Below are 27,566 nucleotides of genomic sequence, written 5' to 3'. Positions count from 1 at the left end.
TGGACTTCAACAGTTTCCTCATTTCCCCTTCCCCCACCTCACCCTAGTTCCAAACTTCCAGCTCAGCACTGTTCCCATGACTTGTCCGGACTTGTCCTACCTGCCTAACTTCTTTTCCACCTATCCACTCCACCCTCCTCCTTGACCTATCACCTTCATCCCCTCCCCCACTCACCCACTGTACTCTATGCTACTTTCTCCCCACCCCACCCTCCTCTAGCTTATCTCTCCATCCTTCAGGCTCTCTGTCTTCATTCCTGATGAAGGGCTTTTGCCCGAAACGTCGATTTTACTGCTCCTCGGATGCTGCCTGAACTATGTTCTCTTCCAGCACCACTAATTCAGACTCTGGTTTCCAGCATCTGCAATCATTGTTTTTGCCTAGTCTTTGACATATGGCTAGTGCTTCCTTCTCACCAAACGGCACAACTTTAAACTGGGACAGTCCACTCGGTGCCACAAAAGCCAAGTTTTCCTTTGTTCTTTCGGATAACAAGTATCTGCCAGCATCCTCTGACAAGGTCCAACTTGACAACACAAGTTGCTCGTCCCACCTTCTCAATATAGGCTTCCAAATGTGGCGTGAGGAGGGGACAGACACGGGGAGGCAGGAGAGCGGAGAAAAGCTCTCGCGTTATACTCAGATCTGAAAAGGTACAAGCCACGCACTTTCAAGGCAACACCACCTGCAGAAATAAATGTCATAACAGCACTGAGTTCATCGGTTTCACTCAGCACTTGCTGTTACAACTGAACAGAGAAACAGGAAAAGAAAAATGAAAAAGAGTCATAGAGATGTACAGCATGGAAACAGACCCTTCGGTCCAACCCGTCCATGCCGACCGGATATCCCAACCCAATCTAGTCCCACCTGCCAGCACCCGACCCATATCCCTCTAAACCCTTCCTATTCATATACCCATCCAGATGCCTCTTAAATGTTGCAATTGTACCAGCCTCCACCACTTCCTCTGGCAGCTCATTCCATACACATACCACCCTCTGTGTGAAAAAAGTTGCCCCTTAGGTCTCTTTTATATCTTTCCCCTCTTACCCTAAACCTTAAGTTCTGGACTCCCCGACCCCAGGGAAAAGACTGTCTATTTATCCTATCCATGTCTCTCATAATTTTATAAACCTCTATAAAGGTCACCCCTCAGCCTCCGACACTCCAGGGAAAACAGCCCCAGCCTGTTCAGCCTCTTCCTATAAGCTCATTGAACAGGTTTAATTTCACACTGTCTGACGGATGAGCTGATATAAAAGTGATGGAAGGAATGTTCAATAGTCGTTGGTCAGATTGCTTCTAGTAAAAACAATGACTGCAGATGCTGGAAACCAGAGTCTAGATCAGAGTGGTGCTGGAAAAGCACAGCAGGTCAGGCAGCATCCGAGGAGCAGTGGATCAACATTTCGGGCAAAAGCCCTTCATCAGGAATACTGCTCCTCGGATGCTGCCTGAACTGCTGTGCTTTTCCAGCACCACTCTAATCTAGACTCAGATTGCTTCTGGTACAAACTGATTTTAAAAAACACTTAATCGTACGAATTAACACCCAGGATATCAGGCAGGGAGTTTAAATTATCCAGAGTCAAATAGTTCTAAATGGACACTTTGGTTGTAGTCAGGACTGAGAGGTTAAGGCAATAGATTCAAGACCCTCTGTTATCACTCCACATGAGAGAGGGGGTGCTGGGCACAATCCCAGATGTGTGAGAATATGCCATGGCACATCGGGAGACAGCAATTGGGGCTCAAGTCCCACTCTGGGATGGGAGGCAGCACTGGGATCAGCCTCCTAGAGGCACATCCTGTGGTTCAGTCAGTAGCTGCCACGTCACTGAGCGAGACAAGTCTCTGGCTTCGAGTTACCATCCAGGACGTGAGAGCACAGTTCACAAAAGTTGGCGGTCTGCTGGAAAATCTTTCCAACTGTTCATGCAGTTCTCGAGGGGTTTAAGTTAAGAAAGAACACATTAAAAATAAAACACAAAGAGCGAGGGTACAAAGAGACACGACCGAGTATGGTTAGTGTCTAAGCTGCCGGGCTGGTTCTCAGTTGTGATCAGTGCACCTGACCACACAGGAATCACATCAAGCAGGACCAGGCTATAGGGTTAGGAGTCAGACTGTTAGTGTCAGTCCACTCTGGGTGAACATCACAGACACAAGCAGGCGAGCAAGAAATGGGGGTCTGACGTCCAGCACACATGCTGCTAAGTCAGACATGGCCAAGTACTGGAAAGTGGTTAGGTGCTGCTTTCTGACTGACACCTCTGCTGAGGTAGTTCCGTGCCCACTCGGACTGTCCACCTTCACCATGGCTCAGTGCTCAGTCCTCCGGCGTGACGGGAGTGATTTTCAACGGCTCCTGGGACCGCCAAGGGCAGAAGAATGGAAAGATCTCCTCCCCCTCCTCTCCAAAGTGGGTCTGGAAGGCGTACAGCTGGGTTTTGGTCTCTGCGTCGTGGAAGGAGACCAGCCCTTCCTTCAGGTTGAGGTAAACCCCTACCCGGGCGGGCTTCCTGTCGAGGGTCAGATCCGCGTTGTTCACCTTGTACTTCTCCCAGTAGCGCCCCATGACCCAGTACCCGTTCTCCTCAGACAGCTCGACGCGGCCCTTCCTCTGTGCCGACGCCCGTGCCACGCCCAGGTCCCAGTTGTTGGAGTCGCCCACCTCCACCTCCCAGTAGTGCGTGCCCGCCCGGAAGCCTTCGCTGGCCACGACGAAAGGGTACCGCTCGAAGCGCTTGGGGTTCTCGGTCACATTGCGCCAGCCCCCGCCATCTTTGACCGACAGGCGATCTGGCGAGACTTCCAGGTGCCCGTTGGCTGTCTCGGGGTCCAGGGTGACTGAAACTGCAGCGGGAAACGTTACCGAGGTCAATCCACCCCAACGACCCCCCCCCACGCTGCCCAACCAACGTAAATAAAAACCCAACTCCAAGCAAGACACCCCCCCACCTCCGCCATCTTCCCGCGCCAGGGAGACAACGATTGGGGCAACGGGAGGGCGATTCAGCCCATTGTGCCCGCTCCTACCCCACCTCAGAATAATCAAGAGCTGATCGTAGGCTCCACTCCAACACCCCTCCCCCATTTTCCCCTCATTCCTCCAACTCCAAAAAAACAAAAAAGGCAATCCTGCCTTTGCACCCCAAACACATTCCGTGATGGAGCATCCGCGACCCTCTGGGGATTGGGATTTCCGGGGATCGAATCCCCTGGGGATATGGCGGGGGGCGGGAGGAGGAACGTTGTCAGCAGGGACAGGTGACAATGGCTTTGGCCAGGCTGATATGTATCTTAGGCCAATTTACCACTCACCAGGAAGTGGGTGTCGGACAAGTGCAGTCTGATTGGTCAGTGGCACGGTAGCTCAATGGTTAGCACCGCAGCCTCACAGTCTCGGGTGACTGTGTGGAGCTTGGATATTCTCTTCGCGGCTGGGCAGGGTTTTCTCTGGGTGCTGTGGCTCCTCCCACAGTCCACAAAGACGTCATAGAATTCCCACAGGCCCTTCGGCCCAACAAGTCCACACCGACCCTACGAAGGCTATCCCATCCAAACCCATTTCCCTATTACTCTTCATTTACCCCCTGACTAATGCACCTAACCTACACATCCCTGGACACTATGGGACAATTTAGCATGGCCAATCCATCCTAACCTGCGCATCTTTGGACTGTGGGAGGAAACCAGAGCACCCGGAGGAAACCCACGCAGACACGGGGAGAATGTCCAAACTCCACACAGACAGTCACCCAAGGCTGGAATCGAACCTGGGTCCCTGAAGCAGCAGGGCTAACCACTAAGCCACTATGATGTGTAGGTTAAAGTGGGTTGGCCGTGGGAAATTGCCCTGTAGTGACCAGGGATGTGCGGGCTTAGGTGGATTAGCCAATGGGAAAGCGCAGGGTTATAGGGTGGTGGGGGTGGGGGGTGAGCTACTCTTCAGAGGATGGTGCTGATTCGATGGGCCGAATGGCCTGCGTCCACACCGTAGGGATTCTTTGATCTAGTCCATGCAGGAGCTCACTGAGGTAGAGCTGGGTAGTTTGTTGGTTTTGCACACGTGAAAACCAAATGGCATCCTATAACGTCACTGAGACGAGGGGAGAAAGGAAGGGGGCCAAAGGCAGACCCCATGGAATGATCAGGAATAATCGGCACCGGGAGTAGAAGGGGAAAAGAGCCACTGCAAATGGCTACAGTTCGACAGACGCGCTAACATTGCACATTCCGAGTATTCCATTACATTTCCTGCTACAGGCAACCAAAAGCAAATCAGGCTCTCTTTCCGGAAAGTTCCGTGAATGTCCAATTTGAGAACATTTCGCTTACCTGCGCATCGGAGCATCTTGTCCCATTCTGAAAAGAAGGTCACAAGCCGTTAACAGTGACCAGTGCATTTCATAAAGTCCCTATATAAACATGACGGGACGAAGGTAAACCAATGGGTAGGAACCTTCTACTGCATTAGTATCTAATACCGATGAATGTTTAAAAAAGAAAACAGGATATTTGAAGGGAAGAAGATAAACACACGTGGATTTTTGTCTGGGTAACTGCACGTCAATGTGTACCTGACGAAAGGACAGCCAACAGACACTGGGGATTGTTCCAAGTGGAGATGTTGGCTCCATGGTAAGTATTGAACCATCAATCACCCTCATTTTGGTTCATTCTTCACAAACACCCTCATTTTGGTTCATTCTTCACAAACAGACTTCAAACATTCTCTAACGTACTGTGAGTACAGCGTAAACGAAGGATAAGGGAATTACGACAGCAGCAGATGGATGGAATAATTGGTGGCTACACTGTTTAAACTATAATCCAGGTGGAACACTCTTTTACAGAGTCATAGAGATGTACAGCACAGAAACATACCCATCGGTCCTACCTGTCGATGCAGACCAGATATCCGGGTCTAATTTAGTTCCATTTGCCAGCACTTGCCCCATGTCCTTCTAAACCCTTCCTATTCATAAACCCATCCAAAATGCCTTTTAAATGTTGCAATTGTACCAGCCTCCACCACATCCTCTGGCAGCTCATTCCATACACGCACCACCCTCTGTGTGAAAAAGTTGCCCGTTAGGTTTAGGGTGAGAGGGGAAAGATATTAAAGGGACCTATGCCCTCTAGTTCTGGACTCCCTGATCCCAGAGAAAAGACTTTGCCTATTTACCCTATCCATGCCCCTCAATTTTATAAACCTCTATATGGTCACCTCTCCAATGCTCCAGGAAAACAGCCCCAGCCTGTTCAGCCACTCCCTGTAGCTCAGATCCTCCAACCCTGGCAACATCCTTGTAAATCTTTTCTGCACCCCTTTAAGTTTCACCACACCTTTCCGATAACTGGGAGACCAGAATTATTAACACAAACACAGAGCAGATAAACCCACCCTTATGAACCACTCTTACAAAAGATTTGAGAGCTCACAGTCCTGTATCAGTGTGAATATTTAGAAGCAGATTACATTATAACAAAAAGGCACGAAGGTAACACTTCAATCTGATTGTTCCAATCCATCACCACCTCCTCGCTCACTCTCTGTTTTGGCCTGAAGACTATGAATTAATTAACTGCTTCTTGCCATTGATCAGTGAAGTCACCAGGCCACAGGGCTGCTCTCACCCTGATGTAATAAACCCAGTCCAACACCAGAACCTCCACATCATTAGACAGAGAGAGAGAGAGAGAGAGAGAGAGAGAGAGAGAGAGAGAGAGAGAGAGAGAGCGCGCGCGGGAGAGAGAGCGAGCAAGAGCGAGAGAGACAGCGAGCAAGAGAGAGCCAGAGAGAGTGAGAGAGAGAGAGAGAGAAAGGGCGCGAGAGAGAGCGCGAGAACAAGAGAGAGCGAGCGAGATAGAGCAAGACAACTGCTGGTGTTTTAATCAGAGGGTCACCATACCTCAGGCGACAGGGAGAGACTGAGAAGGAGAGATCTTCACGATAACCTCAGCTGGTATGGGGATTGAACCCACAGTGTTGGCATAACCAACCACGCAGGTGACTGAGCTAACTGACCCGATCATTTTTAAGTATTTAAGGATCAATAATTTTCTATAAGCTGCACATAAATTTAAAATTACAAGGAGCTGGAAAAACTAGAGGGCACAGGTTTAGGGTGCGAGGGGAAAGGTGTAAAAGGGACCCAAGGGGCAACTATGTCACACAGAGGGTGGTACGTGTATGGAATGAGCTGCCAGAGGAAGTGGTGGAGGCTGGTACAATTGCAACATTTAAAAAGGCATCTGGATGGGTATATGAATAGGAAGGGTTTGGAGGGATATGGGCCGAGTGCTGGCAGGTAGATCTAGATTGGGTTGGGAGATCTGGTCGGCATGGACGGGTTGGACCGAAGGGTCTGTTTTCATGCTGTACATCTCTATAACTTGAATCCCATAATGTTACACTGGCAAATATCACTACAATAAAAAAATGTAAACTAGTTTTACAGTAAAGATAAACAATTAAAATACAAGTGGATGAACTTCATACCTATAAGATGGAGAAGCTTCTCGCATTCTGAAAAGAGAGAACATGTTTGAGATATAATTCCATGCTTTAAAATGACAAGTCCATCTATTTGGAACCATTCATTATCTCAAAGTGGTTTCATTTGCCGAGAGTATTTCTGAAGAGTGGGTGGACACCTCTCTCTCTCAAGGCTAAGTGGAGATCCTGAATCATGCCATTTCCCCTACCCACTCAAAACACTGAATCATAGAATGCAGAAAGAGGCCATTCGGCCCACTGACTCTGCAGGGACGCTTCCAAGAGCATCGACCCATCCCCCATCCCCCACCCCCACCCTATCCCTGTAGCCATGGGTTATGCAGGGTTAATGCACCTAGTCTGCACATCATGGGGCAATTTAGCACAACCAATCCGCCAAACCTGCATGTCTCTGGATTGTGGGAGGAAACCGGAGCACCCAGAGGAAACCCACGCAGACACGGGGAGAATGTACAAACTCCACACAGACAGGCAGTTGCCTGAGGCTGGGAATTGAACCCAGGTCGTGGTGAGGCAGCAGTGCTAACCACTGAGCCACCGTGCTGACCACAGGCTGACGGGTCCAGATGTTGGAAATGTTTAAAAAACTTAATGACACTACTGATTCTTGTAATAAAGGAGTCTTACCTAATTTAGCAGCCTGCTTTTCATTTTCTGAAAGTAAAATAAATTAACATTACTCTGATTCCAGGACAGTTGGTGCAGCATTAAAACTAGACACTTTGTACTTTAATGGACAATAGATTTATTCCCAGAATGCAACATTTCATTGACCAACCCAGTGTCCTTGCAGTCTCTCTCTGAGTACTCTGAGATGTTAATTAAACAGTCGACTGTCTTAATAAAACAATTAACATATCATTAACAATTAACTCAAAGGAGCGTAGTTTAATCAATTTAATACTTCTACAAAGTCCAAATATAAAAAAAGCATTTGGTTCATTGTGTGTTTTCTACTACCACTCAGTATTGAGGCCCTGGATAAAGCACAGCCTGTGAGATATTTGGCTCCTCCATATTCCCATTCATACAGGCTTAGGTAACATGTCTGGCAATATATAAAAGTGTACACAATATATAATACAATATACATGTATCTAAGTCCACATTGTGCATCAAAATTAATTCTGACTCCAACAACATTCACACTTCCCATCAGGGTCACTTTACATTCAAATGAGCAGGTTAGGATAGGATTAGGGTTAACTATAACTCTATCACAGGATACCACCTCTGGTTACCTTCTCCGAAGCCAAAGACATCAAAAATAAATGTGTTACAGCATTATGATCCCAGCCAAATCAGACCTCAGAGTGAAACTTGGCTTGATGGATTACCAGCTTGATTTTTGCAGTTTGGTTACTGTTTTGGTTAATTATTGAAAATGTTCTCACACAGCTTCCTTTGTTCCCTTAACAAAACAACAGAAGTTGAATACCCAAAAGGGTTTTAAAACAAAAGGAAAACAATTTAGAAAAGGTCTTGAGAAAAATGGCAAACTGAAGAAGTGAACTGTTTTCCCAGCAATGTCTTTACAGCTACTCAATCCCAATGAATTTTGTATGGAATCTTAACTTTTAAAACCTCTTAACTGAAGAGAGTGCAAGTATTTCCTTTCAGTGACTTTCCTTGCATTTTCCAGATCTAGCTCTCTCCATTACTGTTTCTCCCAGAGACAAAAAAAATTGACAAACTAGTTCACTCCTTCCATTCGATAGTAAAATATATAGAGGGCCTTATCAACTCCTTTTCCCTTGGGCTGCTTTATAAGCAAAAGGCTTCACAAACTAACTGCCTCCTTGCTGGTTTGAAAGTGTTCACCTGAACTGAAATCTGGTTCTGACCTCTGGCCATATCTCTTTCTATAGTCGTAGGAGTTCCACTGTGTAATCACCCAACAATTAACGGTCAAGGTGCCTGATTGGGCCACTTCACACCAACTGCATGTCTTCTTGGAAGGAATGCTTGACCTCACTGTTCCAAAATGACTTTCTAACCTCTTCTAAAAAGAATCCCTTCCGCAGAACTCTCAACAAAAATCCATTTTCTTCTCCAACTGCTGACAATGTACAAACAGCTTTGTTGCAACAGCCTCTTCTGTCGGGTTGTGACCAGCAAGAGTAGTGATAGAATCATCCTTCCTGATGAAGCGTTTTTTGACCGAAACGCCGATTTTCCTGCTCCTCGGATGCTGCCTGACCTGCTGTGCTTTTCCAGCGCCACTCTAACCTTGACTCAAACCTCCAGCATCTGCAGTACCCACCTTCGCCTACAGAATCATCCGATTTGATTAATTCCCAGTCTACATTCCACAAGAAACCAATGAAGTGATATTAAGGTAGTTTTGACAGGTCTGGATGCACGCTGTGAAACATGCAAAAGGAGAAAAGAAAGTGGAGATCTATTATAGAGAGAAGGAGAATTAGACAGGACAGAAGACAACTCAATCAGAAGTGGGAATATGGAGGGTAAGTTTAAAATTAACCTTGCCATCAAGGTCCGGTGCAAAATTAGATGCACGTCTTGCAGATGTTTAACTCAAAGTCAATGGAGAATTATTTGGGCAGGTTTTAGAAGCAGTGCTCCCCCTCTCTCTTCACCCAGTCATGAGTAATTCCTGGTAAGAGGGTAGACCAAGTGACCCAAATTCTATTTCTCTTTGGCTATATGATGAGAACACCACAGTAGTATACATCATGCATGTCCTTACCTATCTGCTTTAACAGCTCACTTCTTTCTGTTTGGAAAGAAATGACGACAATGATTAGACACCTCATTAGGGAAGTCTGCCATTTATTTCTAAGCATGAGTCCAGGCAATGCTAAGTTAGTGTTCGTGATATAGCATTACAAAGGAGGCAGGGCCTACCTTTCTCTGCACTTGTACATGCTTGATCTGTGAGCAAAGGGAAAAACAAACACATGTCGAGGACATAACTAAATGCAGAAATGTTGTTACTTTTTAAAAATTCCATACATTTCGTCGAGCTGTCATAGTGAGGGATGGAAACACCTAAGGGACAACCCATAGCATGTGGACTGCAGCTGTTCAAGATGGCACCTCATCCACCATTTTCTCAAGAGTTCTTGACACTGGCCCAGCTCAATGACACCCATACCTCCACGAGTGAATGATTCAAAAAAAAAAAATCTTTCTACTTTTAGTAAGAGAGAGAGAGTATCAGAATGGACAACTCGCTGAAAGGGTGCATTCGGGGGCAGGACTTGAACCTGCGTTACCAGAACGTTACTGCAGGCATTACTAGTCCGCCACACATTACAGACGTACTGTGGTTGACTGGAGGTGTGAAAGAGAAAGTAATGTCTAGCAGCTCTGGAATGCCCTTCAGACGTTCCCAGGGCAAGAAGACTGTGCCAAATTGTCACAATCTACTAATTAAGCAGTGAGCATGTCACGGTGCTCTGCACAGCAGCCTACAAAGTGCTGGTGCTTCCAAGGCAAGACACTTTGTGGAGGGGGACAGAGAGAGCTCCGACTTTTGCTTCACTGCTTTTCTTCCTAATGTCCCTCTCTTTGTGCCACTTGAAAGAAAGAGCAAATCTACACAAAACACAGGGTAAACATGGATAGGGTAAACAGACAAGGCCTTTTCCCTGGGGTGGGGTGTCCAGAACGAGAGGGTATCGGTTTAGGGTGAAAGGGGAAAGATATAAAAGGGACCTAAGGGGCAACTTTTTCACACACGTGTATGGAATGAGCTGCCAGAGGAAGTGGTGAGGGCTGGTACAATTACAGCATTTAAAAGGCTGGATGGGTATATGGATAGGAAGGATTGACAGGGATATGGGCCAAGTGCTGGCAAATGGCACTAGATTAGGTTCGGACATCTGGTCGGCATGGACTAGTCCGTCCAAAGTGTCTGTTTCCGTGCTGTACATCCCTATGACCCTATTCCAATGAGAAAAGCTCAAGGTGATATTACTCAGCTTGACATTATCAGACATTGTGTAGTACACCAATAACAATCTGTACTGCAGTTTAATATTAAACAAGAAGCCATACATGTAACAGTAATACGCTGCAATGAAAATATATTTCATACAGCTGAGATTAATTGTTTCAGCGTGCGTACTTCAGTGCTCAGTGAGGATAGAAGGGCAAAGTTTATGTGCAGAACATGTTGAAATGTCTTTGCCTATACAAGAATATACACTGCATTCATCATCAAGTTCAGCTTAAACAATCCTTTGCACTAAATGTTTGATGAAACTGTTTTCTCATTCATTTTTGTGTTTAAAGTATTAATTAATGACAGACTTAATCAATGCTCTTGTTTACTCTGATATCAGTATGAACTCTCCAGCCATCATTTCCTTTCATTCTTTCACAAGACTGGGGTGTCGCTGGTAGGGCTGCCAATTATTGTCAATCTCTAATTGCCCTTAAGGTGGCGATAATGAGCCGCTACCTTGAACCATTTGGTTCTCAGTGGATGAGGGATCGCCAATATCCCAACTACAGTTTCAAGTTTCAATGAGCTAAAGTAACTAGCAACATCACTGCTGTTTTCATTTATTTTGAGTCAAACCAGCTGAGTTCCATGCAGGTTCCTGCCATCTCTTTAAAAAAGGTGTGTAAGGAAGGCAGTAATGACAGAGCTTTCTTCCATGCTCTAGCACCATAAAGAACCGCATTCTTTAAGATGCTGACTGGAAATAATCCAAAGATCAGTCTTACACCACTGCTTTGTGCACAGCTAGTTCTGTTATAACGCGCGATGGTTGAGTTACTGCAAGCCCGCTTTACAGAAAAATTGCGCTTTCGAAACAGCGTTTAAAGTGTTGGCGATGTAATCGCATTATAGCCAACACGCGTTTTAAAAGTGTGCGCTTTAAAAACAATGTCCCTAATTTGGCAATCGCATTAAAGCAAATTTGCGTTAACGAAACGCGTGTTATCGCGGAACGCCCTGTACTTTGTTTAGTAGTCACTTACTGAGCTTTGCATTCAATACTTCATACTCTGAAATGAAAAAACATAAAAGGTTTAATTCATTAACATCTTCGTTCAGTAAACCCTTACAACACTTGAACTTCTGCAGCATCAACAGCTAGTGCTGCAGTATTGAAAAAGGCACATTGTAAAAAGGCCAGGTTTTGCTACTGACCATCAATAAGAAATGCTATCCAAGTCTCTTTTCATTTTCAAATATGGAATATATTACAACAGTTAAGTATTGGACTTACCATTGATGGCAGGTCTCATCATTAGAGCTGAAAAATAAGACACATATAGTTTAGTTGGGTAGCAATCACAGAAGCAGTAACACATTGGATATAAGTCACTGCTGCAGATAGATTTATGAACGAGGGCTTTCATTGGCATCATGAGTCACTCGTCACAGCAGAGACAAGGACAACTCAGTCACAATGTCACCTACAATAATAAACTTTAAGTTATCTCGGGAATGTGACTTGAAAGTAGTTCTGGGATTCACATATTAGCGAAGCCTGCATCCAATCCTAAAAGATGAAAAACTTAACAGCAATCTAGGTTTGTTCAATATATTGTTATCAGTTGCATGACACTGTGATCCTGTGCTTTAAATTCTGTGTCTTACGATCCTGCCCACTAACCACGTGATGGAGGAGCGGTGCTCCGAAAGCTAGTGCTTCCAAATAAATCTGTTGGGCTGTAACCTGTTGTTGGGTGATTTTTAACTTTGTCCACCCCAGTCCAACACTGGCACCTCCACATCATGACCCACAATATTTTAAGAATGTTTAAGAACATCTTGTGTCTGTGCTGTGGCTTAAGAGGTATATTTTGCCCTTTTTTTTTGAAAAGTGGTTTTAAAGCAGAGGAGCCAAGCTGGCTAGTGAAGGCCTGTAAACAGCCTGGGAAATCTTTGTTTGTTTAAAAAGAAGTTAGAACAATAGAAGCAACCTGAAGGGGTGTGGTCAGCTCTCTCAGAACCAGGAATTCTAGTTTTAAGCTTTGAGATTCAGCATCAGTTGCTGTTGGAGTCTCAACAGGTTGGAAGCTGCAGTCAATGTCTCCCTGCTGCTACTCTGAGCTTTCAATTGATATTTTGCCTTCTGGGTTGCTGGGGTTACCGGTGAGACAAATCTAGGACAGCACAGTCGCTCAGGGTCCCGGGTTCGATTCCAGCCTCGGGTGACTGTCTGTGTGGAGTTTGCACATTCTCCCTGTGTCTGCATGGATTTCTTCCGGGTGCTCTGATTTCCTCCCACAGTCCAAAGATGTGCAGAATAGGGTGGATTGACCATGCCAAATTGCCCCATAGTGTTAGGTCAATTCGCCAGAGGGAAATGGGTCTGGGTGGTTTACTCTTTGGAGGGTCGGTGTGGACTGGTTGGGCCAAAGAGCCTGTTTCCACACTCTCGGGAATCTAATCTAAACTAAATTTTCTGAATTTTGCCTGAGGGGTGTGTTTATGGGATGTTACTATATTGGAACAGTTAATTAGTAACAGTTATTATATCTATTTTCTATTAAGTTTTCCAATAGAGTTAATAAATAGAATCACTACCATTTGGAAACAGGCCAGTTGGCCCAACAAGTCCACACCAACCCTCTGAAGAGTAACCCATCCAGACCCATTCCCCTACCCCATGACTCTACATTTACCCCTGACTAACACATCCCTGAATGCTATAGACAATTAGCATGGCCAATTCATCCTAACCTGCTCATCCTCAGATTGTGGGAGGAAACTGGAGCATCCAGAGGGAACCCACGCAGACACAGGGAGAACGTGCAAACTCCACACAGACAGTTGCCAAAGGCTGGAATCAAACCTGGGACCCTGGCGCCATGAGGCAGCAGTGCTAACCGCTGAGCTATTTATTATAACTATTGTATTTGAACAAATTGTGTTTTGCTTTACGTTATTTTGCTTTATTGACCAGACAAATCGCAACTGGAAGAGATACTTCACATTTACCTTTAAAAAAAATAAGGAAAATTTAGGACTTAGGCTACTTTCTTAAAATATTCTGACAGGCTCTGCTCTAGTTTGGTCCATAACTTGCCAATAAAGGCTGTTATCAGTTGTTAATGTGATACAAGTGGGTTTTGAAAGGGGAGGTCAAAGGCAGGGAGTGTTCAACACCAACAATAAAAGCTCTCGTTACTGGGCCCTATTACACTGACCCCTGGCAGCAGTACAGCCAGCGAGAAAAGGGCAGGGGATCTTTCTTTGCTGATTCGGTCATTGAAAAACGCAATGTCAGAGCAGAGCACGAGTTCCCTTTCTCCTCCCACCCTTTAGCTGTTTCACAAAAACAAAAGCGATGTCTTTCAGTTTGAATAAAAGCAAATTACTGCGGATGCTGGAATCTGAAACCAAAAGGGAAAATGCTGGAAAATCTCAGCAGGTCTGGCAGCATCTGTAAGGAGAGGCTGAACATGCTGTTCACAGCAAAGGACTCAGCTTTGTACCCTTACACCCCCTCCTCAATGAATTCTGGGCTTGACATGATGCTGAGCTCTTCTTCTGTTGCCTTTGTGCTCACTTCTTTGGGCAAGAGTCCTCCCCCCGCTCCACAGATCCTTTCACATCCCTCCATCATTCCACCTCTAATTGGACACCCCCGCCAGGACAATTTCCTGCCCTCAATCTTTTCATTGTCATTTGCCTACGGGAAACTGGCTGCCTTAATTTCCCTGCCCCTCTTACCCATTCCAACCTCTCTCCATCCAAACTTTCTGCCCTTCGCTCCCTTCGATCCAACCCCAACCTTGTCACCAAACCTGCTGACAAAGGGGGTGCTGTTGTCATCGGACGTACTGACCTCTGCCTCGGAGAGGCCGAGCGCCAACTCTCAGATTCCTCCTCCTACCTCCCCCTGGAGCGTGACCACACCACTGAGCATCAAGCCATTGTCTCCAACATGGTAACTGACCTCATTTCCTCCGGATGCCTTCCCCCCACAACTTCCAACCTCATAGTCTCCCAACCCCGGACAGCCCGTTTCTACCTACCTGCCCAAAATCCACAAGGAGGCAAACCCATTGTATCAGCATGCTCCTGCCCCACTGAACTTATTTCCTCCTACCTTGACTCCATCCTCACTCCTCTGGTTCACACCCTCCCCACCTACATCCGGGATTCCTCTGATGCCCTGTGACACATTGACAGCTTTCAATTCACAGGCCCTAACCACCTTCTATTCACCATGGATGGGCAATCTCTTTAACACCTCCATCCCACACCAAGACGGTTCGAAAGCTCTTCGCTTCTTTCTCGAAAGGAGGCCTGAACAATCTCTATCCACCACCACTCTCCTCCTCCTGACTGAACTTGTTTTCTCTCTCAACAACTTCTCCTTCAACTCATTCCATTTTCTCCAAATCAAAGGTGTAACAATGGGTACCCACATGGGTCCTAGCTATGCCTGCCTTTTCATGGGGTATGTGGAACATTTCTTGTTCCAGGCTTACCCGGGTCCCCTCCCACAACTGCTTTGTCGGCAAATCGATGACTATTTCGTTGCGGCTTCATGCTCTCGTCCTGACCTGGAAAAATTCATAACCTTCGCTTCCAGTTTCCATCCTCCATCACCTTCACCTGGTCCATCTCCAACACTTGCCTTTCTTTCCTTGACCTTTGTGTCTCCATTTCCAGCAACAGTCTATCCACTAGTATCCATTACAAGCCCTCTGACTCCCACAGCTATCTGGACTACAGCTCTTCTCACCCTACGTCGTCTAAGGACTCTATCCCTTTCTCTCAGCTCCTTCGCCTCCACCGTATTTGTTCCAATGAGGCCACTTTCCAAAATGGTGCTCTTAATATGTGCTCCTTCTTCTCCAGCCGTGGCTTCCCACCTACAGTTGTTGACAGGGCACTCAACAGTGTGCGGTCCATCTCCCGCGCCACGACCCTCACCCCCTCCCTCCCCTCCCAGAACAAGGATAGGATCCCTCTTGTTCTCACCTTTCACCCCACCAGCCTTCACATGCAAAGAATAATCCTCCACCATTTTCGCCAACTCCAACACGACGCCACCACTAAACACATCTTCCCTTCCCTCCCCCGTCCGCATTCTGCAGAGATCATTCCCTCCAGGACAACCTAGGCCACTCCTCCATCACACCTCTCCCCTCTCCCATCATACACGGCACCTTCCCATGCAATCGCAGAAGGTGCAACACCTGCCCCTTTACCTCTTCCATGCTCACCATCCAAGGCCCCAAACACTCATTTCAGAGTAAGCAGCGTTTCACTTGTACCGCTTTCAATTCGGTCTATCGCATTCGTTGCTCCCAATGTGGTCTCCTCTATATCAGAGAGACAAAACGCCGATTGGGTGATCGCTTTGCTGAGCACCTTCGGTCTGTACGCAATCAGGTCCCGGACCTTCCCGTGACTTGCCACTTTAACACACCATCCTGCTCCCATACCCACATGTCTGTCCTTGGCCTGCTGCAATGTTCCAGTGAAGCTCAATGCAAACTGGAGGAACAGCATCTCACCTTCGGACTGGGCATGTTACAGCCTGCCGGTCTCAACATTGAATTCAACAGCTTCAGATGATTATTCCATCTCGACCCTTCTGTTTTCATTCTGCTCCGTAATTTTATTTAATTTATTTATCTTTTTTTAAACTTTTCTTTCACTGTTCTGTACCTCTTATTTCTTGACTGTCTCTCTTTCTCTCGCTCCCCACTCTCTCATCACCTTTTTCCTCTCCTCTTCCCCCTTTGCTACCTTCCTCCCCTGATTTCCATTTTGCCTCTGCTTCACCCATCCCCCACATATTTTGTCACATAGCAGTGGCTTCAACCTTGGTCATTCACGGCTCCTAATCTCCCTATAATCTCTCTATGCACTGTCATTATCACCTCTTCATTGCTATCTTTGCTTCTGGAGCCATGACTCACCTTCTCTCAGCCTCGTATAAATACCTCCCTATTTCTCCCGTTTTTTAGCTTTGACAAAAGGGTCAGTTAAGACTCGAAATGTCAGCTCTTTCCTCTCCTTACAGATGCTGCCAGACCTGCTGAGATTTTCCAGCATTTTCCCTTTCGGTTTGAAGTTCTGCCCCACAAAGAGTAACTATTCCTTACTTCTTATTTGATGGCGTTGTCTCTGATACTTCTGATATAAGTAAAAAAGAGGAAGAAGCACTGCCAGGAGGATAATGAAGATCACCCAGAAAGCCACAAGCCAGCCGGAGACCGTGGGGAAGACTTCATCTGCAAGACAGATTTCAGAGGTCACACCTTTATTTACAAAACTGTAGTCAGTGGACTTTCAGGGAATTAAAAAAAACACTATGAAATATTCACACATTTTTCTTCCTGTCAAACCGTAACTGGTGTAGATTAGATTACTTAGTGTGGAAACAGGCCCTTCGGCCCAACAAGTCCACACCGACCCGCCGAAGCACAACCATTCCCCTACATTTACCCCTGAACCTAACTCTACGGGCAATTTAGCATGGCCAATTCACCTGACCTGCACATCTTTGGACTGTGGGCGGAAACCAGAGGAAACCCACGCAGGCACGGGGAGAATGTGCAAACTCCACACAGACAGTCACCTGAGGCGGGAATGGAACACGGGTCTCTGGCGCTGTGAGGCAGCAGTGCTAACCACTGTGCCACTAGGCCGCCAAGGGGTGCGGAAAACCAAAATACGTTTTGCAATTCGCTTCAGAATAAGTGGATTTGTGCATAAGGAACAACTTTTTTTAAAAAAATGCTTTCATGGATAGAGCCGACAAGGCTAGAATTTGTTGCCCATCCCTAACTGCCCTTAAACAGAATGGGTTGCTCGACCATTTCGGAGGGTGGTCACTGCCATCATTGCTTAGCCTGATGCAGACCATTTATAGATGCCAGATATCCTTCCCCCCCCCACCCCCACCCCCCAACCACCCAGGGTATTCGTGAACGTGATGAGACTCTCATAGCAATCAATGACAGCTTTAGGGTCACCCAGACTGAGGCTACAGTTCTTAATTCTCGAATTAGTCATTGAACTTAAATTCCACTTGTTGCCATAGCCCCCACTGCAGGAGCTCTAGATCACTAGACCAATGACATTACCATTATGCCCGACCCCTCGTTCTCTCTCACAGAAATAATTTCATTAGCTTAAAGAAATCAATACCAACCATATTTATGATTACAGACAACCTGCGACCTGATGGAGAAATGTTCCTCACCACACAATAACAAGGATTGCACAAAATTTCGTTTATCGTATGTCAGAACAAATATCCTCCACACCGCTAAATAAATTCTCCTGAGCTACTGAACAAATAGAGTAAACATCTCTGCTCAGTTGCTACTAAAAATATCTGGCTGTCATCTAATGGGCTGCAAGGAAGGAACATCTCCGATTGAATTCCAAAGCCGAAGGAAATTTGAGCAAATTGTCATCGGTATTTGGACTCCAAAGATAGGAATGCAGTGTTCAAGTCATGACAAGGTTCTTGTACATCAGTTTCAAGTGTGCACTTAGAGTCTTGGAGATGTACAGCACGGAAACACATCCTTCAGTCCAACTCGCCCAGATGTCCTAACCTAATCTAGTCCCACTTGGCCCATATCCCTCCAAATTCCTATTCATATACCCATCCAGATGCTTTTTAAATTGCAACTGTACCAGCCTCCACCACTTCCTCTGGCAGCTCATTCCATACACACACCACTCTCTGCGTGAAACAGTTGCCCCTTTGGTCTCTTTTATATCTTTCCCCTCTCACCCTAAACCTCTGCCCTCTCGTTCTGGACTCCCCCACCCCAGGGAAAAGACCTTGTCCATTTACCCTCTCCATGACACTCATGATTTTTATAAACTTCTGTAAGGTCACCCCTCAGCCTCCAACGCTCCACGTAAAAACAGCCCCAGCCTGTTCAGCCTCTCCCTGTAGCTCAAACCCTCCAACCCTGGCAACACCCTTGTAAATCTTTTCTGAACCCTTTCAAGTATCACAACATCTTTCCGATAGGAAGGCGACAAGAATTGCACACAATATTCCAACAGTGGCCTAACCAATGCCCTGTACAGCCGCAACATGGTCTCCCAACTCCTGTACTCAATACTGGTTTTAATTACTTCTGTGCAGAGTGGCCCGAAAGACAACAGATGGTCAGAGGGAGGGGAGGGGCGTTAAAGAATGGAAAATTCCTCAACAGGATTTGTAAATGGATCAGCACCCGAGCAAAATATGGCAGGATCCCTCTGGAAAGATTAACAACCGATGGCCAACTTTTATTGCCCATCCCTAGTTGTTCTTGAGAAACTTGGTGGTGAGCTTCCTTCTTGAACCACCGCAGTCCACCTGCTGTGGGTTGGCCCCGAGGGAGGGAGGGAATTCCAGGATGATGTCCCAGGAACGGCGCTACATTTCCAAGTCAGGACGGCGAGCGACTTCAAGGGGATTTCGTAAGAGGTGGAATTCCCATGTATCTGCTGTCCTTGTCCTTCAAGATGGACGTGCTGGTAGGTTATGCAGGTTCAGCTTGCTTGAAAATCTCAAAGCAGCTTTACTGAACAGACAAACTGATCCTTTGCAGTGGCAAGGGCCACACATATACAGAACGTATCGACAAGTCTTTGTCCAGCATGATGCTGCTTGACTGGTCATGTAGTACAATCCTGGTCCCAAAGCAGCAACGCAATAACCCCACACTCCAAAATAAAATTACACGCAACAAGACTGAGAACACTCGTGTATCAGGTCGGTGCAAAACCACTCACCATTGAAATATTGATGAGCCTGCATTGCTTATCAATCCTGTCAGATCTCAGGACAGAATACTATCTGGAGTTTTGGACTTCACTCTTGGTTGTTCTCAACTTACATGCGCATTCTCAATATCGTTAAGTTGCAGAAGAAAAAGGAGGCCTTTCAGCCCATTCATTGCTGACTGGATAATCCTCAACTCCATTTCCCCGCCCCCATAATCCCTGACTCCCTTATCAATTAAACAAAAATCAATCTCAGCCTTGAATGTACTGAATGATCCAGCCCCGGTAGCCCTCTGTGGTAAAGAATTCCTTGGATACATCACCCACTGAAGAAATTCCTTCTCATTCCGGAGCTAACTGGATAACCCCTCCCTCTGTGATTGTGTTCTCCACTCCTAGACTCTCTACATCTACCCTGCCAAAGCCCTTAGTTTCAACAAGCTGGATGTTTCAGTAAGCGCTCCATCATCTTATCAGACATCTTATCCTTTTGAAAGATCCCAATTCTTGCACTTCTCACGTCCCCAGTTGTGAAACGGTTCATTGAATAAGACCATAAGAACTAGGAGCAGGAGAAGGCCATCTGGCCCATCGAGCCCACTCCACCATTTACGAAGATCATGGCCTCAGCTTCACTTACCCCGCCCTCTCACCGTAACCCTTAATTCCTTCACTGTTCAAAAAAATACCCGTCTTAGCTTTAAAAACATTATGGAAGAAGCCTCAACTGCTTCAGTGGGCAGGGAATTCCACAGATTCACAACCCACTGGCTGAAGAAGTTCCTTCTCAATTCGGTCCCAAATCTGCCTCCCCCTGATTTTAAGGCTATGCCCCCTCCTTCAGGGGAAGCATCCTCTCTACCACTGTCTTATCAATTCCCTTCATAATTTTATATGTTTCTATAATATCCTCCTTCATTCTTCCAAATTCCAATGAATAATGCCACTCTCTACTCACCAGCCAACCCTCTCAACTCCAAAAATCAACCTGGTGATCCTCCTCTGCACCCCCTCCAGCGCCAGTACATCCTTTCTCAAGTAAGGAGACCAAAACAGCCCGCAGTACTCCAAGTGTGGCCTCACCAGCGCCCTGTAAAGCCGCAACATAACCTCCCTGCTTTTAAACTCAATCCCTTTACTAATGAAGGATAAAATTCCATTTGCCTTCTTAACTACATGTTGCACTTGCAGACCAAAATATGTTGGCCATTACCTGTGAAGCATCTGATCTAGCTATTGTATCTGAACTGAACTTCTTTTTCACACAAAGCTGAGCCTCCAATGTTTCCGATGGATTATCAGGATCTCCTTCAGAAAGGTCTAAAGTGCTGATCTGCACCGTCCACCATATTCAATGGCGATCTTCATTTTCACCACTTTCTTATTCCAGACCTGAAACGGTCATATCTAAAAAGCATAGTTGTTTAGAAAAGAACTAAATTCCGTGGGACATCTGTGGTTTTCCAATTCGTACTCGGGAATTTTGGAAGTGATCGGCCTGATGTTTTCGAATGTATGCAAATATCATTGACATTGTATTGCTACAGTTGAAAAACACAAGTTGGGAAGGTCAATGATGTGTAATGTTTGCTCAGCGTGGATCGCCTTTACAGGCGGGGGAAGGGTGGGAAGACCCCCCCACAGTAACAAATCTCAGACCGCCTCAGTTAAGAGGTGAGGCAATCCCTCCTTGATCGTCTGGGACTTCAAATCTGAGCGTTTGCAATTCACAATCCTGCAGCAACCACTGACCTCGCCATTAACTTTCAGCATCACCCCATTTCCTTCGCATGCCAGCTTAATACCATCTCATGCCAAATCCCTACTGAACATCCTGACCCGCTCAGCGACACATCCACTGTGGGTGGAACAGAAAGGTCACGTGGAGATGAAGGAAAACTGAAACTGCTGGCAATCTAGTTCCGGCCTGCCAACTGATAGTGACAAAAATCGCATTTATGAAATCCATTCGAAAACTTTAAATGTTCAAGCGGTCAGCTTCTTACAACGAAAAGCACACTTATATTCAGGCCTCATCTTAAAAACGCGACTAATCCTTTAACAGCCTTTTGAAACTGTCAGACTGTGAACACAGAACGTATTCCTGAGATAAGCACAGGTTTAAAACAGAGCCAACGACTGCCCTTAAGACAATATCAACAGCGCCCTCGACTGAAAATGCATGAGCAAATGGCCCTGTCCTTTTCTCTCCTACAACACACGGAAGTCCGGGAGAGGGTTTTTATATTTCTTACTCCTTTTATCTTTCATTCTCAAAGAGCGGAACATTTAAAAACTCTTCCAACTTTGACACTTAAGCAGGTTTTAAACCATCCTCCCTGGGCACTTACATTTGTTCTGGTGTTTTGAGACCCTCCACTCCCCACTTTAAAAGGAACCAGGAACAGCCAAAGTCAGGTCTGCTTAAACTCAGCACAAGTGGCACAAGCTAGGTCGTAGAAGTCCCCTCAGCGGGAACCACATCTTGCGCCCGTCTTCCCTCGACTCCCCGCTGCCCCAGTTGACCCTCAAAACGCGGCTCCAAGTCGCCGTTTCTGCGCCAGTCCGACACTGGGATTTACCCACCTGATATCTGCAGGATGGTCTCCCGCTCTTTCTGCAGCAGTAGGTTAGAGATGACGCACTTGTACGTGTTGTCAGCATTATGGCTCACGACAATACTGCTCCCCACTTTCAAGAGTCCTCTGGCGTTCTCTACGGGTTTCTCGGAGACCCCGGTAAGTTTCTCCCCGTTGCTGTTCCACCATTCTATCCTCGGTTCTGGAAACCAATCGTCGGATGCACACACAAGCTTGATTCCATTGCCCTCGTAGCCAGCTATCTTCACCGCAGGCTGATGGCCCACACCTAATATTTCAAATGAGATTTTGTTCGCTTAAGAACAACAGTCAACACTTTCCCCAACACAGGTACACAATCCTTTATCTGAAACTCTCGGGAGCAGCTGGTTTTCAGAACTTTTCGAAATTCGGAAGAAGTGACAGCTCAACGGTGAAATTTTTAAACCAGCTGAATGAACAGCAGACTTACCATGAGTAATACGGGCCCTGTGACAGAATTGAGGCTTGCCAATGCTAGGCCACGCCTCCACCTCCCCCCAAACCCCACATCGCATCTGAATGACACACATCGAGTGGGCATACAGTTGGGTTAACTGCTTGCACGCCAAACGACCTTGTTAATGGGATAAAAACTTCACACAAAAAATAAACCTTTTCGGAGCTTTTCGTGATTCTGGATAAAGGGGTTCTCCACCCGTACTTCTTGAATTTGGGTACCTCCAATTGCCCTTGAACCAAGTGACTCGCTAGGCCGTTTCCAAGAGGGCTGTTAAGAGTCAGCCATCGTTGCTGTGCGCCTGGTGTCAATTGTAGTCTAGGCCAGGCAAGGATGGCACATTTACTTTGCCCCACTGGATATGAGGACTTTTACAACAATAAATCAGTTGTGGAATGGAATTAAGCTGCGTTCCACTGGATGTTTGCAATAACATGGGCAACATGATGGCTCAGTGGTTAGCCCTGCTGCCTCACAGCATCGGGGACCCAGGTTAGATTCCAGCTTGTGGGTTTTCTCCCGCAGTCCAAAGAAATGCAGGTTAGGGTGGATTAGCCATGCTACATTGCCCCATAGTGTTCAGGGGTAGAGGAACGGGTCTGGGTGGATACTCTTCAGGGGTTCGGTGTGGACTTGTTGGGCCAAATGGCCTCTTCCCACACCTGGTGGCTCAGTGGTAAGCACCGCTGCCTCACGGTTCCAAGGACCCGGGTTCGATCCTAGCCTGCGTGTTGAATTTGCACATTTTCCCTGCGTGGATTTCCTCCGGGTGCTCCGGTTTCCTCTCGCAGTCCAAAGATGTGCAGGATAGGGTGGACTGGCCTGTGTTAACTTGCCTCATAGTGTCCGGGTATGTGCAGGCTCGATGGGTTAGCCATGGGAAATGCAAGGTTACAAGGATGGGGAGGGATACTGTTCGGAAGGGTCAGAGTGGACTGGATGGGCCAAATGGCCGCCTTCCACACTGCTGGGATTCCAATCGTTACCATGGTCACCAAGATTAGCCTCATATTCCAATTTATTGATGGGAATTTAAATTCCTCCAGAAGCCATGGTGAGATCTGAACCCAGGTCCCCAAAAGGTTGGCCTGGGTTACTAATCCCTTGGTTTTCCCACCCTTTCCAAATCTTATTCTTCTCAAACCTTCTCCCCCCCCCATTCTCAGGTCAATGTCAGCTCAACATCTAGCACATTTCTAAATGTAACAAGAAGTTTGAATTTGACTCTTGAAAATTTTAAATCAGGCCCACAACCCCGTTTTGCAGGGTGAAGCAAGTTCAAAATTCCTATTTTTTAAAAACTTGTGTGAAAACTCAATTCTGAAAACAAAGTCTCACCCGGCAAGATCAGGGTGAATGGGGGCTTAACCGCACTTCCCTGCGAAGTCATTATCTGCATCATTTATGACGTTACATTATTTGGAAATGGAGACCTCACAGAACTGATAACCACCAAGGCCTGGATTTTCATTTTCAAAACCTCTAAGTGCCTCTTATCATTCCCTCATACCACCTCCAGGCTTGTTCGTGAAGGGCAGAGTCCAGGGACTGTTAAATAAAGCTGGAGGTTCTTGGGAATTCTCAAATAAAAACAAAGCAAAATAAAGAGGTTTTCAAAAACCCTCCTAAAACAATTGAATTCTGTCGCCAGCTCTTGCTTCCAGTGGAATGAAGCTTAATTTCATTCCACGGCTGTGTCGACCTCTTCCAGAGTCAAATGCACTTGTGGGTTCTCAACCACACATTCGTGATGGGATGTCACTGCACAGCTATGTCAACAAAGGCTCCAGAGCTGAACACATCGTGCCCTCTGACACCCATTCAATGGATGTCTCGGATGTGTCAGTTGATTTAGTGGTCACTCTCCCTTTCGAAAGCGGAGCCCAGCTGAGAACTTGCTTAACGTTTCTCATTCTGACGGTCTGAGTTGGCAAAGCCACTCCGACTTCCCAGTCAAAACCTACAGCGTGGAGCCAAGGACAGAAGTGCCAAGTATGAGCTGGTTACCCGCACTCTTGTTCCCTAAGCAACACAGAGTACTTGACTGGGGGCAGGATAACAGAACTGGCATGGCGAAGGTGCACTCTCCCACACCCCCTCCCAATCACCTCACCCCACCGCCCCCGCCTCCCCCCAAAGAAACGACACAGAGACATGGAAAGGGCTCAGCCTCATTTTCACAGACACAAACTGTCACTCACTTCCAACTTTCAATTCGACCGGTCCCTCCGCGTCCAGAGCTTTGGAGACGACAAAACATCTGAACGTGCCGTCGTCTTTCACGGTCACGTTCCTCAACAGGAGGGAGACGTTGCCTTTACCAAACTCGTTGTGGAACAGTTCCGTCCTCCCGAAATATTCTTTCATTTGTTCGTCGGGCTCGTCCTTTCCTTTCCTGTACATATGCACGATCTTCTGCCAGCCTTTTCGGAACCACCGCACTTCCATATCCTCAGGGGCTGCTGCTGGGATCAGCTGACATTCCAGAACAACATCTTGGCCAACGGCGACAACGGTTGGCTTTTTTGAAGTGGTAACGATAAAAACCCCTGGAAACAATCAAGGACATTTATACTTCCTCTTTTCTCCCCCCACAGAAGGATGTTATCAAACTGGAAAGAAGATTCACAAGGCTGGAAGGTTTGAGTCATAAGGAAACTCTGGGGCTATTTTCCCTGGAATGTCGGTGACGTGACCTTATAGAGGTTTAGAAAATCACGAGGGGCATGGATAGGGTGAATAGCCAAGGTCTTTTTCCCAGGGTTAGTGGAGTCCAGAACTAGCGGGCGTGGTTTAAGGTGAGAGGAGAAAGATTTAAAAAGAGAGAGAGACTCAAAGGGCAACTTTTCCACACAGAGGGTGGAGTATGTGGAACAAGCTGACACAAAAGACGTTAGGAGCTGGTGCGGTTCCAACATTTAAAAGACATTTGGACAGGTACATGGATAGGAAGGGTTGAGAGAGATATGGGCCAAGCGCAGGCAAGTGGGACTGGTTAAGTTTCGGAAACCTGGTCAGCACGGACAAGTTGGGCCGAAAGGTCTGTTTCCAAGCTGTATGACCCTAAATGTCAAAAACAGAGGGAGGTCCAGTGCTGGCTATCATTCAGTTGGTGCCATTCCTGGGTTTGGGAGTCAGAAGTTTGGGAGACAGACAGCCAGGGGACAGGGCGGCATAGTGGCTCAGTGGTTAGCACTGCTGCCTCACAGCACCAGGGACCCGGGTTCGATCCCAGCCTCAGGCGGCTGTCTGTGTGGAGCCTGCACATGCTCCCCGTGACTGCGTGGGTTTCCTCCCACAGTCCAAGGCTGTGCAGGTTAGGATGGATTGTCCATGCTAAATTGCCCCATAGTGTCCAGGGATGTGTTGGGCTAGGGGCATTAGTCAGGGGTAAATACAGAGTAATAGGGTTGGTGAAGGGGTCTGGGTGCATTTGTCTTCGGATAGTGGGTGTGGACTGGTTGGGCCGAAGGGCCTGTTTCCACACTGTCGGGATTCTATGATTCAGAGAAGGTGCTTCGACCTGTTCGGCACTTGGGTGGACGTTAAGAGATGGCAAGGCGTGGGGTACAGACCGGTGCCCTCCTGGTCTCATTGATCCTCATGACCTGCCAAAGCCTACTCAAGGGACCCAATCCCACCAGGAAACCCAGCAGCGGGCAGGGGCACTCGTGAGGTCGGCATCACAATAAGCAAAACCCCGGCACGTGCGCTCCTGGGTTTCCCAGGAGGTGGGGGAAGGGGGTCCTTTTCATCTGAAAGCCACATGATTGGCATCGGGAGAAGTGGTTTAACTCATTCGCGGGATGTGGGCCAGTGTTTACTGCCTGCCCCAGAGGGCAGCTGGGAGTCAACCACAATGCCACGGGTCTGGAGTCACGTGTAGGCCAGACCTGGTAAGAGCGGCAGACTGCCTTGCCTGAACAGGGCATTGGGGGAACCAGATAGGACGTTAACCCTCCCCCATCCCGACAGTCAACAACGGTCATTGTTAGATGCTTAAATCCAGATTTATTGTCGAATTCAAACACCCCACCTGCCGTGGAAGGATTCGAACCCAGAAATAGTGGCTACCGACATCCATTCTTTGCTCTTGCTGCCAACAGTCGCCAACCCCTCTCCCCCAACTCCCATGATGCCACCTCCCAGCATCGCTCAGGGAATCATCTTCGTCCACCAGAGGCTGAGGGTGGCTGCAGTACCGGGAACGGCCATCTCCCCTCCTATCTTCCTCAGCAGTGGCGTCACTGAGCACAGAACAGCCAAGAGGTAGCCCAGCCCGTCAAGTGCCCGAGTGAGACAAAACGCTCGGGCCTTCCCGAAAGGGCAAGTGCAGGAGCGGAAAAGGGTCAAGAAGGACTTCAAGGGTTTAGCCAATTGATAAAATAACCAGGAGGTGAACAAAGTGAACCAAAAACAAAACACAAACGATTGAGTGGTGAGATGCGGTGACTGCTCCCTCAACCATAAGTGGGAGCAGCAGCTGCTTTAGCTCACAATAAGTATTTGGAAAGTAAAAGAAGGAATTGCAAGGCTACAGGAAAATAGCAAGAGGCTGGGGTTAGGGATACAGTAATTGGGTAACTGATTTGACAGGACAGACCCTGCTCACAGTCCCAGTGTCTACGTTCTGCCAGGCTATGATGCCACAGTTACATATTTTGCTACTTACCTTCGACTGACGATTGCAGGATGAGAAGAATAGGAATTAAAGATCTCCATGACATCTTTCACAGGACAGACTTCAAAACTAGTTGTGAATTTGACAGTAGCTTTTTCATTCAAACCTGTAATGAATATTTCAGATTTGTGTCACCACTACATTGTAATATGAAGTAAAGCTGTCGTGGTGGAGTCCCTAGCTCTGGGGTTCTACCCCGACGGCCCCCGACGCGTCCCCAAAACCACTGCAATATGAATTCTAAAACACAAGTACTCATATCAGATGAATTTACCAAGAAGCAAATTAAAAGATCTCAATTACTTTGCGATCTTTCACCAGGGCAAATGACAAGTCAAAACTCACAATAACACGACTCGGCATTGCAATAGCTTTGGATGACATGATGCAGACACACCACACTGTCACACAGAGAGGGTCAGGGCCGAGGGAGCGCCGTACTGTCACACAGAGGGTCAGGGCCGAGGGAGCGCCGCACTGTCACACAGAGAGGGTCAGGGCCGAGGGAGCGCCGTACTGTCACACAGAGGGTCAGTCCCGAGGGAGCGCCGCACTGTCACACAGAGGGTCAGCGACGCACTGTCAC

At 47.1% G+C, this 27,566-nt stretch overlaps 1 protein-coding gene across 1 annotated transcript; it reads right to left on the bottom strand.

Moving 5' to 3' along the window:
- Positions 1–212: 212 nt before the first annotated feature.
- Positions 213–27,088, bottom strand: LOC140455393 (butyrophilin subfamily 1 member A1-like). Its single transcript, XM_072550199.1, has 12 exons — positions 26,972–27,088; positions 24,501–24,848; positions 21,808–22,089; positions 16,587–16,715; positions 11,738–11,764; positions 11,487–11,513; positions 9,399–9,425; positions 9,241–9,267; positions 7,158–7,184; positions 6,513–6,539; positions 4,346–4,372; positions 213–2,860 (listed from the first exon to the last, which is right to left on the bottom strand). The coding sequence occupies exons 1-12, from the start codon at positions 27,024–27,026 to the stop codon at positions 2,334–2,336; spliced, it is 1,530 nt and encodes a 509-aa protein (XP_072406300.1). The 5' UTR covers positions 27,027–27,088; the 3' UTR covers positions 213–2,333.
- Between the last annotated feature and the right edge of the window lie 478 nt (positions 27,089–27,566).

This window comes from Chiloscyllium punctatum, chromosome 30 (genome assembly GCF_047496795.1).
Source record: "Chiloscyllium punctatum isolate Juve2018m chromosome 30, sChiPun1.3, whole genome shotgun sequence".
Taxonomy (NCBI): domain Eukaryota; kingdom Metazoa; phylum Chordata; class Chondrichthyes; order Orectolobiformes; family Hemiscylliidae; genus Chiloscyllium; species Chiloscyllium punctatum.
This window is presented reverse-complemented; position numbering and strand designations above follow the sequence as displayed.